Below are 13996 nucleotides of genomic sequence, written 5' to 3'. Positions count from 1 at the left end.
GATAAGCAGTATATTTATTTTGATATTCAAAACAAATATCATACCAAGAGAGAAAAAGTTGATCAGGTTGTGCTGAAAAATAATCAAATTACAATAAAAATCTGCTTTAGGAAATTAAAAAGATAAAACATCACCGCAGAAACTTTCCCCTATCCTCTGGCCATCCATCTGCTCCTCTGCTATCAAAAGCCTGGTCAAAATCTCCTGATAAACTTCCATCATCAGACTTCCCCCGCTTTGAATTTCTATCTTCCTTGCTTCCCCAATTTTTACGCTTTTTGTCAACTTGTCCTCGACAATCCCTGTCTCTTCCATGTGCACCTTTTTTGTTAGGATAGTACCTCACACGGACACATTTTGCATTAGAATTAGTTCCTTCAATGGTATCTGTCACTAAAAAATTTAAATTGGTCTTGAAGAAATTATGAAGTGCCTGCAAACAACCATTTACTGCAATTAGGACACGTGTAGAATTGGTAAGTGCAATAAATGTCATTCTATAAACCTACAATTACAATTACTGGCAACTGACAATGTCAATTAAGATTTTCATAGAAAAGATACAAGAGTTACTTGCCGTTCGATGTGCTTTGTCAGGATCTGCAGAAAGTACAATAGGAGATAGATTCTGAGTAGATCCTGCAGAAATGTGACCTAACAAGTCTTTCAATTTTTCTGCATCAATTTTACCAGCCAGACTCTCAAATGCTTCAATATGTTTACTATAATCTGAACTGTTTAAATTGTTTGTTTGACATTCCTTATTAGCCACTTCATTTGTCCCTTTGGAGCTCTCTAGAACTTCCTGCTTTTCCTGATAAAAACAGCACTCGTATTATATGCCTATTGTTCTTAATAATGAGAAATGGAGCAAAGAAGACAAAAACTGCTGTCCATAAAAGTAAAACAAGTAGATCTTTACCTCCACTGGAGCATCTAAACTTGTCAAATGAATTACTTTTCCATCGCAGTCGACTTCATTAACAATAAAATCTGTATACCTGGAATTCATGTTAAATCAAATAGCCTCATTTACCAGCCAAGATAATCCTCAAGGCTCAGTTAGCAAGACTGAATGCCTGAAATGGTTAGATATGATCGACAATGGACATGTATGTAACATGTTCCATAATGCTAAGAACACAATACAATAAACATAAATAGCTCTATCTGCGCTCACTGAAAGGAAACGAAAGAAGAAAGCCTTTCTGTTAACAGTACTGTATTTAAAAGAGGTGTACAAAAACCTGAATCAGTCGAGCCATTTGAAACATGGTAAAAGCTTAAATGAAAGGGATTCTCGAATGATAAATGTTTTGCTCTATAGGGGGGCTTGCCTAAGTCAAACCCTGTGTTGGCATTTCCACCTTCACTACAGCAATATTTGATTGAAAAAGAGCTTGTCCTCAAAAAGGAGAGGCTGAAACCTTAATTGAAATGCTTGAAATGATAAATATTGCCTTTGATATGAAACCCTTGCCTTAAAGTCTCACACAAATCTTGATGTTGATTGATTGATATTAAAGAATGCCTTTATCATAGAGGAAAAACTTGACCATGATTTCTGGAACTTGCATGCTTGAATCCTTGATTGCAGACTTGAATTCAATTGATTTGAATATGCTTGACCGAATGCTGATAGAAAGATAGATCATGTTGGTCAGAATTCAAATGAAAGAGAGGATGATTCATATGCTATGTCACGAGGTTCGAGTTTGAGGTCAAGTTAGGCAACAATAAAATTCGGATGAAGTTCACCACAAGGAAAAAATTTGAAAAAAAATATTTGTGATTATATGCACTTTATATAAATTCAATTTAGAAAAATATATAAATAACATATTCACAAATGATCAAAATAGTTTAAAATTGATAAATAGAATTGGATTTGTCCATACAAAAATATAAAACTATAAATATATACATAATTATAGTGAAAAAATAGTATAAGACAATCTTTTTAATTTTTTAATATAAGACAAACATTTAACTTTTTCAAATTAAAAACCACAATAATAAGAAATTAACAATATCAATAATTAAGAACGCACAAGTTACATGGAAACCCTCTCAAGAGAAAACCACAGTATAAAATTTGCCTATAAATAAAAACTTCTTTGACAACTCTGCAGGAACCAACCTATTAAAAACACCACTGGGGGGCTTGCCTAAGTGAACCCTTTGTTGGCATTTCCACCTTCACTAAAACAATATTTGATGATGAAAGAGCTTTTCCTTTTAAAGGACGGGCCGAAACCTTAATGGAAATGCTTGAAATGATAAATATTGTCTCTGATATTAAACCCTTGCATTCAGTCTCACAGGAAGCTTTATGTTGATTGATTGATACTAATGCATGCCTTCATCATAAAGGAAAACATAAAACTTGATCATGATCAATGAAACTTGAATGCTTGAAGGTTGGATTCTTGATTGCAGACTTGTGCTCAATTGCCTTGACTATGCTTGATCGAATGCTCATAGAAAGCTAGATCATCTAGGTCAAAGATCAAATGAGAGAGGGGGTGCATTCATCTACTATGTCAGAAGGTTTGAGTTTGAGTTAGGCAAAAATAAAATTCAGATGAAGTTTGGGAAGGGGAAAAATTTGGAAAAAATATTTGTGATTATATTCGCTTTGTACAAATTCAATTTAATAAATATATAGATAATATAGTCACAAAATGATCAAAATAGCTTAAAATTGATAAATAGATTTGGATTTGTCCATATAAAACTATAAATATATACATAAGTCAAGGTTGCACGGGGGCAGGGGTATTTGGGGTACTTAGGGTACCGGTATGGCTATTTTTCAAAATAGGGGACAGGGGTACTTGGGTATGTCAAACTTTATTTTTTATTACTTTTATATTTATAGAAAATCTGAAATTATGAGTCATGGCAATGATTTTTCAAAACAAGAACAGTGATAATGTTTGCAAATGTAATATATTATTTTCAATTTAGATTTGCTATATGTTTGTAATAATAATATATTTGATGCATGATAGAGATGGCAGACTTTAAACATGACCAAGAAGATCATAAATCATATGACAATGACATATTGCAAATGATAAACTTCTGACTTGAACAGTGATAAATTATATTGTTTATCAATATTGTATCAAAGTTTCAGACTGATTAGGTATTGAATTAAGCTTGATAAACAAGAAGCTGATATCCAAACAAAAAACCATAAAAAAAATCAGATCTTAATCAAGGTCCTTAGCTATGATGCCTTCCACTGACTACCTGGTACTTGGGATATGTGTACCCGATACTTGGGTATGTGGGTATGTGTACCTGGGGTGTGGGTACCCATGCAACCTTGACATAAGTATAGTGTAAAATTTTTGAATTAGTATAAAAACTTCTTTTAACTTTTTCAAACTAACAACCACAATAATAACAACTTCAAAATATTATTAGGAACACATAAAAAGCACGTGCGTTACATGGAAACCCTTTCAGAAGAAAACCACAGCATAAGATTTGAACCCTTAAATCTGAACCAATACCAAGACTGTAATTAACGTTAGAACTAAAAATCATACGCAAGACTAGCATGTGGCTAGATTGGGGCTCCATATATAGAAACCCAAATTCTTATTTATTTTTTAAATTGATAGCCAAGATATTCAAAAAAGTTGTGAAAAGAAATAATAAAAAAGAAAGCAGCAACATGTGTTTTTAAAATGTTAAACAAAGCAACACAAAACATGAATGTATTTTAAAGCTTTCCACTATTTGTGATGTGAAGATCATGTTACATAGGATAGTTCATTTAACCTAAAAATCAAGTCAAAAGGATCTCAAACTAAAGGTCAAGTGGCTCAAATATCTCAACCAACTAAAAGGTGGAATGATGATGCTTCACCCATTGAAAGATCAAAGAAGAAAAACAAATATTATTGGCACCTCCAAAGGCAACAATTGGAGGTTACAAGGATTGAAGGAACTAGCGCTCCAAAAATAACAAGAGTAATAACAATAGAAATCTGAAATGCATAATCCTCAATACAATGAGATTAAATGGAGTGCCCTATTGTATAATGTGGAGACTGGAGAGTGGGACTCTATACAAAGGCAAACTTAAAAATTATGCATAAAAGTGTGAAACAGAGACCACAAAAATAAAGACTGCCCCAAATTAATATCAGTCAATATGGTTGAGGTAAAAGTAAAAAAAAGTGCACTGAAAATCAAGAACTAAATGTGATTGAGAAGAAACACATGCATAAATGAGGAATTAAAGTACATTGGCTGGGTGAAATTAATACCACCAACAGCAAAATACAAGGAAAATAAATTACAAAATGCTAAATCTCCAATAAAATATCTGTCAACTAAACAGTCAAAGGAAGAAAAGAGAATAAAGAAAACAGGAAGCAAAGAATCAAAAGCCCAAAATTAGCAAAATCAAAGCCATCTCAAATACAACAATTGATTTGTTTGAAACATTGCAAGCATGCTATTCCATCCCTCAGATATCATTAGGATGCATAACACAGCCAACACAAATACCAGAAGGCTAAATGAAGAGATGACTTCATGAACCAAAATACACGGTTCTCCCAAAGAAATTGATAGATGGGGAAACAGGAAGGAATATGTCTCAAAGAAAGGTTAGCATACAATTAAAGAAAACCCAATCAATAGCTCCACTCAAAAATGGAGAATCAATTAAATGCTGCACCATTGGAATCGTCACAGCTCAAGAAACTGTAACTGCCAACAAGGTTTTCTATTCCATTCCTAGTATCTGTGGTCTTTGGAATAATAAATATGGGGACCGTCTTGGCATGCTATGTTACCATATCAAGACAGCCAAGGCTGGAACAATAAGAATTTACAAATAATTGGAGAGACAAACTTGTGTTGTAATGACTGGGAGAGCATGAATGATGACACAATGCATTCAATAATAAAACACCTAACAATCTGTAAACAGTTTACAATGTGAGATCTTCGCATTGACTCTCTGATAAAGAATGTCAAAAACAGAACTTTACTAGCACCCAAAGTTGAATATTCTTACGTAATGAGATTCCTATAAAAGACGAAAGTGTGTACATTCAAAAACAAACACATCTTTTTGACTCCATGTGCAAAAGTTATAACTTGCAAAAGATGGGGAACAAGAAGAGCAACTCTAGGAAAGGTTTTGGGTTGGTTTTTTGGATCTACTGCAAATGTACTAAGCACTGCCGGATTCGTATGTATGTTCCAAATGCAACATCCTCTTATATTTATATATAGAGAGTAGGCCATGAATAGACATCTCCCTTTATAGGACATGTCTATTCATTAATCAAATAATTAATATAATAACAAATTTAATCATACAAATATATACATATATATAGATAGATAGATAGATATGTTAGAGTGGGGTTGTCGTTGTACCAAAAGACCGATCTATCAATGCCCGATACAACTACTCAACTTATAATACACAAGAGGTGGTTAAGCCCTTGTCACGAATCCCAAGGGGAGCACTGAACATTTTTTCAACAATCTCCCCCTTAGCGTTACCTAAGGGTCTGAGGATTCGAACCTATGACCAAACTCTAATACCACTTGTTAGAGTGGGGTTGTCATTGCACCAAAAGACCGATCTATCAATGCCCGATACAACCACTCAACTTATAGTACACAAGAGGCGGTTAAGCCTTTTCACAAATCCCGAGTGGAGCAGTGAACATTTTTTCAACAAGATAGATAGATATTATATTATATGAATTTTTCTCATATAACAATGGCCTTATATCTCAAATATAAAGAACACATATAATAGGTTTATCCGACTAAAGCTATCAAACATCAACATTCCCTCTTAGCTTAGAAGGACAACCACATAAGAATAAATATTACTTCAACGTAATATTACAAAGAACAATTTTAAGGATATCTTATTTGATATCTCAGAAGATTTCCACCATTTGATATCACATTCGATATTGGTCTTCCAAAATATCAACACATGATATTCACCAAGTACTCAAAAGGTTTTGAAATCACATATGATATCAAGAGTATTGGTCTCCCAAAATATCAATGATATTCACCAAGTACTCATAATAAAGTTTGATATCACATCTGATATCAAGAGCATAGTTTAAAATCTCGATATCGGCAATATCTTGGTCGGCCCAAATTTTTTGGAAAACTCGGAATCGGCAAAAACTCAACGAAAAAATAGGCAATAAATCGACACTTTTATCGAACATTAGAAAATATACAATTTTTTAAAATATTCTTAAAAACGCATACATACACACCAAAAAACAAGGACAACATCTGAATATAAATAAGTCTAGTAAATATAGAAGTATTAAGTATTATTTATCTAAATTATATATCTTTTGTAATACTTAATACCTAAGTCACAAGGTTTGAATTCGAGGATAAAGTTCGACGAGGATAAAAGTTAGGAAAATAATTTGACAATAAATTCGCTTTAAATAAATACTTTAAAAATATATATATATTTTATAATTTACCAAATTAGTTTAACTATTATTTTTCAAAGAACAAAGATGCTAAATTTATTATAATTTACAATATTTATAACATATATATATATATATATATAGATTTTTTACTAACATTAGTAAATATTTTATTTAAAAACACAATTCAATTTTTTTGATAGAAATTGAAATAATGTAAGGCAAAATCATTTCTATGTCTTTCATCGAATATCAAAAGCCTACTTTTATTTCCGTGCCGCTTTGTTTCCCACTTTGCATTTGGTCTGGCGATTGAAATCCATTAACACGGCACTAGGTTTTTGGGTGAAATCGCTCAACCAAATGAAGGCAATATATCCCGTAGCATTTTGAACTAAGCCTAGCCAAAGATTGCATTTGCATTTATAACAAAATTCGAGCAAAAGTGCCTGACGAATTTTTTTTTTGGAAGATCAACGTATTTTTTGGGAGCAAATTTCTTAACGAATTTGTCCAAATTTTTTCTGTCCCTTGAATATGTTGACCAATCAACAATATTTGGGGGCGATTTTTGGTTTAATGTGTGATTTATAGCCAAAAAAACCGTCGTGTTTTTGGGAAAATATCGGTGCCGATATATTGCCCATTTAATTCGTCTCCACAATAAACTCGCAATATTTGCGATATTTCGCAGTGTTTTTAAACTATGATCAAGAGTATTGGCCTCCCAGAATATCAATGATATTCACCAAGTACTCAAAATAAGGTTTGATATCACATCTAATATCAAGAGTATTGGCCTCCCAGAATATCAATGATATTCACCAAGTACTCAAAATAAGGTTTGATATCACATCTGATATCAAGAGTATTGGCCTCCCAGAATATCAATGATATTCACCAAATACTCTTTGAGTAATGGCCTTCCAGAATGTTGAGATGCAAGACATTCACCATATACTCAATTTGTTTGCTCTCGTAATACAAGTTATTGTAAGATCGCCACCTTACAATAACTTCTGCAAATACAAGTGACATCATTTGGAAGTCTTCACTTCCTCATGATGTACACAGCGGGTAGGCACAATAAAATCACATGGTCACGAGGTATATCCATAAATCACAATCCTCTTGACTGCTACAATTTATTGATCACTGGAAAATCCATCTCAACATGATTTACTCCCTCTGAATCAATAAGATTGAAATCATTGAAGGTTGATTGAATTACATCCTTTGTCTACTCACTCTCTTTCAAGGTTGCCTCTAATGAAATGTCAGGCTCCCTCTAAATTTCAATCTCCTTCTTCCTGCAATAACATTATCGGAGAAAAAGATCAAGGCACATAGCTCTTATAGTATGTAACGAAATACAAAAATAAGAGAGACTACTATAATTCTCAAAGATAATAATGATATTAGCAATATAATTATTCTATTCTTTAATATCCAAATGACATTCTTATTTATGACTAATCATATTCAAAATTTATAATTATACTTAAGTTGTATCCCATATCAAATTATTCCTTAATACAAACTATGTTATTTCACCATATTCATATAAATATAGTATTACCGTAAAAGTCCAACAACAATAATATAAACAAATTTACTTACCAATTTGAAGGCCAATTAGAATGTACCACCACATCTACATAGATAGATATATATATATATATATATATATATATATATATATATATATATATATATATATATATATACATCCTTTGTCTACTCACTCTCTTTCAAGGTTGCCTCTAATGAAATGTCAGGCTCCCTCTAAATTTCAATCTCCTTCTTCCTGCAATAACATTCTCGGAGAAAAAGATCAAGGCACATAGCTCTTATAGTATGTAACGAAATACAAAAATAAGAGAGACTACTATAATTCTCAAAGATAATAATGATATTAGCAATATAATTATTCTATTCTTTAATATCCAAATGACATTCTTATTTATGACTAATCATATTCAAAATTTATAATTATACTTAAGTTGTATCCCATATCAAATTATTCCTTAATACAAACTATGTTATTTCACCATATTCATATAAATATAGTATTATCGTAAAAGTCCAACAACAATAATATAAACAAATTTACTTACCAATTTGAAGGCCAATTAGAATGTACCACCACATCTATATATATATATATATATATATATATATAACTTGGGGTGGCTGACGTGTAGGGTTTATTGTACCCTCTGCAAGTCAATAATGGTTCACCTTTTTTATTTTTCATCCCCTTAGATAGTAAACTATTTGCCTTTTATAATATTCAAAGACCCACCAAAAGATATATTTAATCATCCTCACCTTTCTTCATTTTAATTAAAACTTTTAGAAGTAGTTGGTAATAAAGGGACTAACATATGTCAGTCATTGTTTTGATGTTATTTCCCTTCATCCAAGTTGGCACTTGTAACATCTAAATTTCCCGGGTCTAAATTAACATCTAACATATGCATAGAATACGGTTATAACTTCAATTTCATAAGAAGGCAGTTACATCATTCATGTTCATGTGAAGAAGATTTACTGTTAAAGTCCGTTAAACAAAAATTTCTTAACTAAATACTTGAAATATCTTTTAATGAAATTACTTCAGAAATTGAAATCACATACCTCGGAAAAACTGAGACTGAAAATCATCTAAGTATGCTTCATTGGTTTATTTAGGGCTTCTGGTTCTACTTTACCACTTAGGGCTTCTGCAATGACGGATTCAATTTAGGGCTTCCGCGACAACGGATTTTATCTAGGGTTTCCGCAACCACGGATTCAACTAGTGTTTTTCGATACCACGAATTCAGTTAAGGCTTCCAATACCACCATATCAATTAAGGTTCCAGCTGTCACACAATCAATTAGGGCTTCGAATTTTCTTTTCCTTCTAATTGCTTATCTGTGACAATTTCTCAAGATCAGATAATTACTTATATTCAATATTCATTTATATGAAGTAAAATGATGATAACAATGAAATACTGCAATTTAATCTTACCTTCTCATAAACAAAAATGATAATACGTGTTTCCAATAAACAATTGATTTCATGGCTTATCTCTATTTGACGCATATCTGACATCTTGAGAGAGGTGAAACATTGCCAGGGGCTTTACCACCTAACCTCGGACCACAACATATCCCAACACGATCTCTAACGAGAAAGGCCCTCCCTACCCAGAATTGACAGGGAACATCTTATCATCCACTGGACTTCCTGGTAATTAACTCATCGTACATCTTGGCAGTAGAAAATCTTCCATAATAGGAATATGCATAAGCTATTAATTGATTCTTATTAATTGATAAAAATTGATATGTCACAGCTATTACGGATTCAATTATCATAGATTCTTCTTTTTCACCTCACCACCCTTTCTCTTGGCTACACAGTTGGGTGAGTTCTAGGTATTATGAAATTCTCAGATTAACTGATTCAGCCAATTATACATGTATCCAACATTACACAAACTATGTTCATACAATATAATTTAACATATACAAAATCAAGTACATTTCTAGGAAATGCCAGCACCATCAGATTTGTTTTTGAAAGATTCCAGGACATTTAAAATTTCTATCTCTAGATTGGAAAATAATGAATTCTGGCATTCATGTAATATTCTCATAACCTAGTTCCACACGAAAAGCCTAACCAAATCCAAAGGAAGTTAGAAGACATTAGCACAATCTTGACGATTCACAGGTATGGCCCTGATGAATAAAAGCATTAGGTGTTGAATTTACTATGTTAACTGTCTACTCGCTTTACATGGCCTCCATAATTTCAATTTAAACCATAATCAAAATCAAATAGGAATAGGAAATATTGTCCTAAGAAAAAGGTTGTGCCTCTGTAATTTGTAGATATTCATTAAGTAGTAAGCATGTCAAAGAAAATAGAATGACTGCCAGTGAATCATTGGGTGTATAAGACATCAAATATACCAATCTTTCTCCCTAGGTTCGGCAGTAATACACCTGATTGATTATTCTATCTTTCAAGACATTCGGCAGATTAGGAGTATTACTTTGACCAAACATTTTCATCCAACTAAAGGTGTTGGCTTATTTACAGTTCACGTGAGCTAAATACAGACTTAAAAGAAGTTTACGTTTTGCTCTAATCTCTTGAAGACTGCTTGTATCCTGGAAATATGGAATTCCTTTTGAAAGAATACAAAAGCCGACTCAGCTTGGACATGGTAATGGAAAAAGATTAAAAGAAAGCACAATTATTTCCTTACTTGACACAAGCTTTGAAGATGGCTTGCTACTCCCGTAACAGCACTTTCTTCCCAGACTTCCACAGCTTTCTGGATGTGATGATATAATCACGATGATTACCCAAGTTCTGTCGACAGCTTAGAAAGCTCAAAAGATAACGTTGGGAACAATATGCAAACGGGTTCAGATGTTAAAGGTTTCGAAACTGAGCAGGGTGATAGACGTGAGCAAAGGTAATAGGTATGAGCAGGGTATTTGCAGAGTGAATGTGAGTCGACTATCCCCAAGGTGCCCAATAGACAACAACACCCGTATATTTATTTATTTGAACTTGGCCTTATGGCTTCCTGCCGTTACAAGATATTATACGAATGTCTCACTCCATCGATTGAAAAGAAAAATTGGAGAATAAAATAAAAAGAAAAGAAAGCCGATTACAAGCTATTCGCATACCCAAAGTAACCATTTGATTCCAACTATAAATTCAAAGTAAATTAATTAAAAACAAGAACATAAGTTGGAATATTATAATGGATTCTAATTTAATTGATTAAATACAAGGAAGGCATAAAAGAATATAACTCGAAAATAATAATTCAAATGTTGTTAAAATTCGAACATTTTTAAAATATTATATGTACAATCAACATTACTTAATTGATTATTAAATTGTAATGATTTCAGAGGTGATACATTTATAAAGAAGGATAAATTAAAATCCTTTTAAAAATTAAAATCCTTAAGATACATTTTATATTTTAACTCAATTATTTTATTTAAATTATTTATTTAAATAACTCATGTAATTCCATAGATGTATCCTGTTCAAATCGCTAGGTCCTTTACCCGTCTGCCAGTGATGGTGATGCCCTGCCAAATTCTTTTCTGACAATGCTTCCACCCCTTCGACATGCTCCCTGCAAGGAATTTCTCTATTATTAAATTATAAATTATAAATAATCATATCAGTTAACCTTTCATCTTAATTCCATGAATTCGCGGCTAATGATCATCTAACATGTCATCTTCACTTGAAAATCATTATGACCAACGATCTTACCAATTCACCAAATTATATCAACTTAAACTACCAACTGACTTCATGTGAACCTCAACGGCTATATTTCAAGCTAGGTCAAAAATTGGGATGTAACAGCACTAGATCTAGCTATGATTACCATAGTGGTCCCTACCTTTCAAAATTTACAGCAATATTGGAATATTTATTTGACCATGCGATAGCGGTAAAAATGTAATGCAAGGAGGGATGAGAAAACCAAGGCCAAAGGCACACCCGACTATTCCAAACTGCCTACAAGAGTAAACACAGCAGAAAACAACACAATAAAAAGCAAACACAGGAGATAGAGGAACAAAATGCCTTATAGATTCATCTAAATGTCAAATACATGCCCAATTGTGAGGCCTTCTGGGTTACAACCAACATTACAATTCAATCTCGATCCACAATAATAAACTTTGCATTCCCTTTCTTTTGTTCTTCTTGCGCTACTATTTTGCCTCTAAAACTCTACCAAAGACCCCTTCAAATACATGTTTAGCCACAAGTCGGCCTTTTGCAATACAACAAAATAAACCCTTATATTAAATGCTAAAACAAGCCACAAGTCGGCTCTCGGTAAATACCTACCACAAAATTAAATGCAAAGGTCAACTCCAACTAGAAACCACACATAGACAACTCGGCACACAAAGGACCAAACAAAATGCTGCAACTTGGCGAACTCGACAACCAAAGGAACTCGGCAACCAAAGGATAATTCGGCAACAACTACAAACTCGACAAACACTCTAACTCGGCAACTAAAGGATAACTTGGCATCCACCACAAACTACAAACATAGAGAACTCAACAATGCAAGATATTGCAACTCAGCAACAACTAAGAAACTCAACAAACATGCAAGATAGCAATGCAACCTAGGATGCTCCTACATCAAACAGCCGAGGTTGAAAGAAATGATTCTCCTAAATCATTAAGATGTCACAACCCGAGCTGAATCCAACTCAGATTGGGAAATCCATGTTGCTTCCTCAACTAGTCTATTTTTCCACTTTACCAAATACTCATAGTAATCTTTTCCTCTTGTGCTCTTACTAACCTTCTGATCCAATACCTATTCAACTTCTTCAATCTACTTCTTAGGATAATCATCTAATATAGCAACTTCATCGTGTGACTTATGATATTTGTACAAATCAGCAACATTGTATATAGGAGATATATCCATGTCCTTAGGTAACTCAACTGCATAAGCATTACCACTATCAAACTTCTTTAAGATCTTACAAGGTCCAAACTTCTTCATCTTTAGCTTACTATATGTTCTAATAGGAAATCTTCTTTTCTTCATATGAACCATCACCTCATCACCAACTTCAAAAACATGATGTCTTCTAGACTTATCAGCATTCTCCTTGCACTTTAGATTAGTTTGTTGCAATCTTAACTTTACTTCCTAATGCAAAGACTTCATAAAATCAGCAAACTCCTCTCCTGCAGCACTTCTCTTTTCTTCACTGGCAACATCCCTTAAATTCAATATCCCTTTCGGCTGTATTCCAATGACAATCTCAAAAGGTGCTTTCCCTATACTCCTATTCACAGAATTATTGTATGCAAACTGAGCTTGTGCTAATACTAGCTCCCAATTATTTGACTTATCTCCCACTAAACATCTCAGCAAATTACCCAAACTTCTATTCACAACCTTTGTTTGTCCATCTGTCTATGGATGGAATGTAGAACTAAACTTCAACTCAGTAACCATCTGCTTCCACAAAGTCTTCCAAAAGTAACCAACAAACTTACCGTCTCTATCAGAAATAATACTTTTTGGTAATCCATGCAATCTAACAATCTCTTTGAAGAAAATCTCAACAACATGCTCAGCATCTGATTTCTTCCTACAAGGTATGAAATGAGTCATCTTAGAGAATCTATCCACAACAACAAATATAGAACCATACCCCTTCACTGTCTTAGGCAATCCAAGAACAAAATCCATACTAATGTCACTCCAAGGTTTCTCAGGAACAAAAATAGGTGTATATAAACTAGTATTCTGACTTACTCCTTTTGCGACTTGAAAAACTCCACAACTCTTTAAAAACTTATGAACATCCTTATACATCTTAGGCCAATAATACTTCTCCTTCAACAAACTCAGTATCTTATCAATTCCAAAATGTCCATCCAATCTACCACCATGTTTTTCCTTAATCAAATTTAACCTCATAGAACTCTTAAGAATACACAATTGAATACC

General features: G+C 33.0%; 1 protein-coding gene across 1 annotated transcript in view; it reads right to left on the bottom strand.

The window, feature by feature from the left end:
- LOC149546141 (Pseudouridine synthase family protein) overlaps positions 1-13996 on the bottom strand; it is a 229558-nt gene that overhangs the window by 201216 nt on the left and 14346 nt on the right. The window contains exons 2-4 of the mRNA XM_089791026.1: positions 923-1001; positions 578-814; positions 135-433 (exon numbers count right to left, since the gene is read on the bottom strand). Coding sequence (XP_089647152.1) covers positions 135-433; positions 578-814; positions 923-1001 — 615 coding nt within the window. The remainder of the gene's footprint in view (positions 1-134; positions 434-577; positions 815-922; positions 1002-13996) is intronic.

Source organism: Cupressus sempervirens, chromosome 7, assembly GCF_028749045.1.
Source record: "Cupressus sempervirens isolate cs-2001-9-10 chromosome 7, ASM2874904v1, whole genome shotgun sequence".
Lineage (NCBI taxonomy): Eukaryota > Viridiplantae > Streptophyta > Pinopsida > Cupressales > Cupressaceae > Cupressus > Cupressus sempervirens.
Note: the sequence above shows the minus strand (reverse complement) of the source record. Positions and strands in the feature narration are given on the sequence as shown.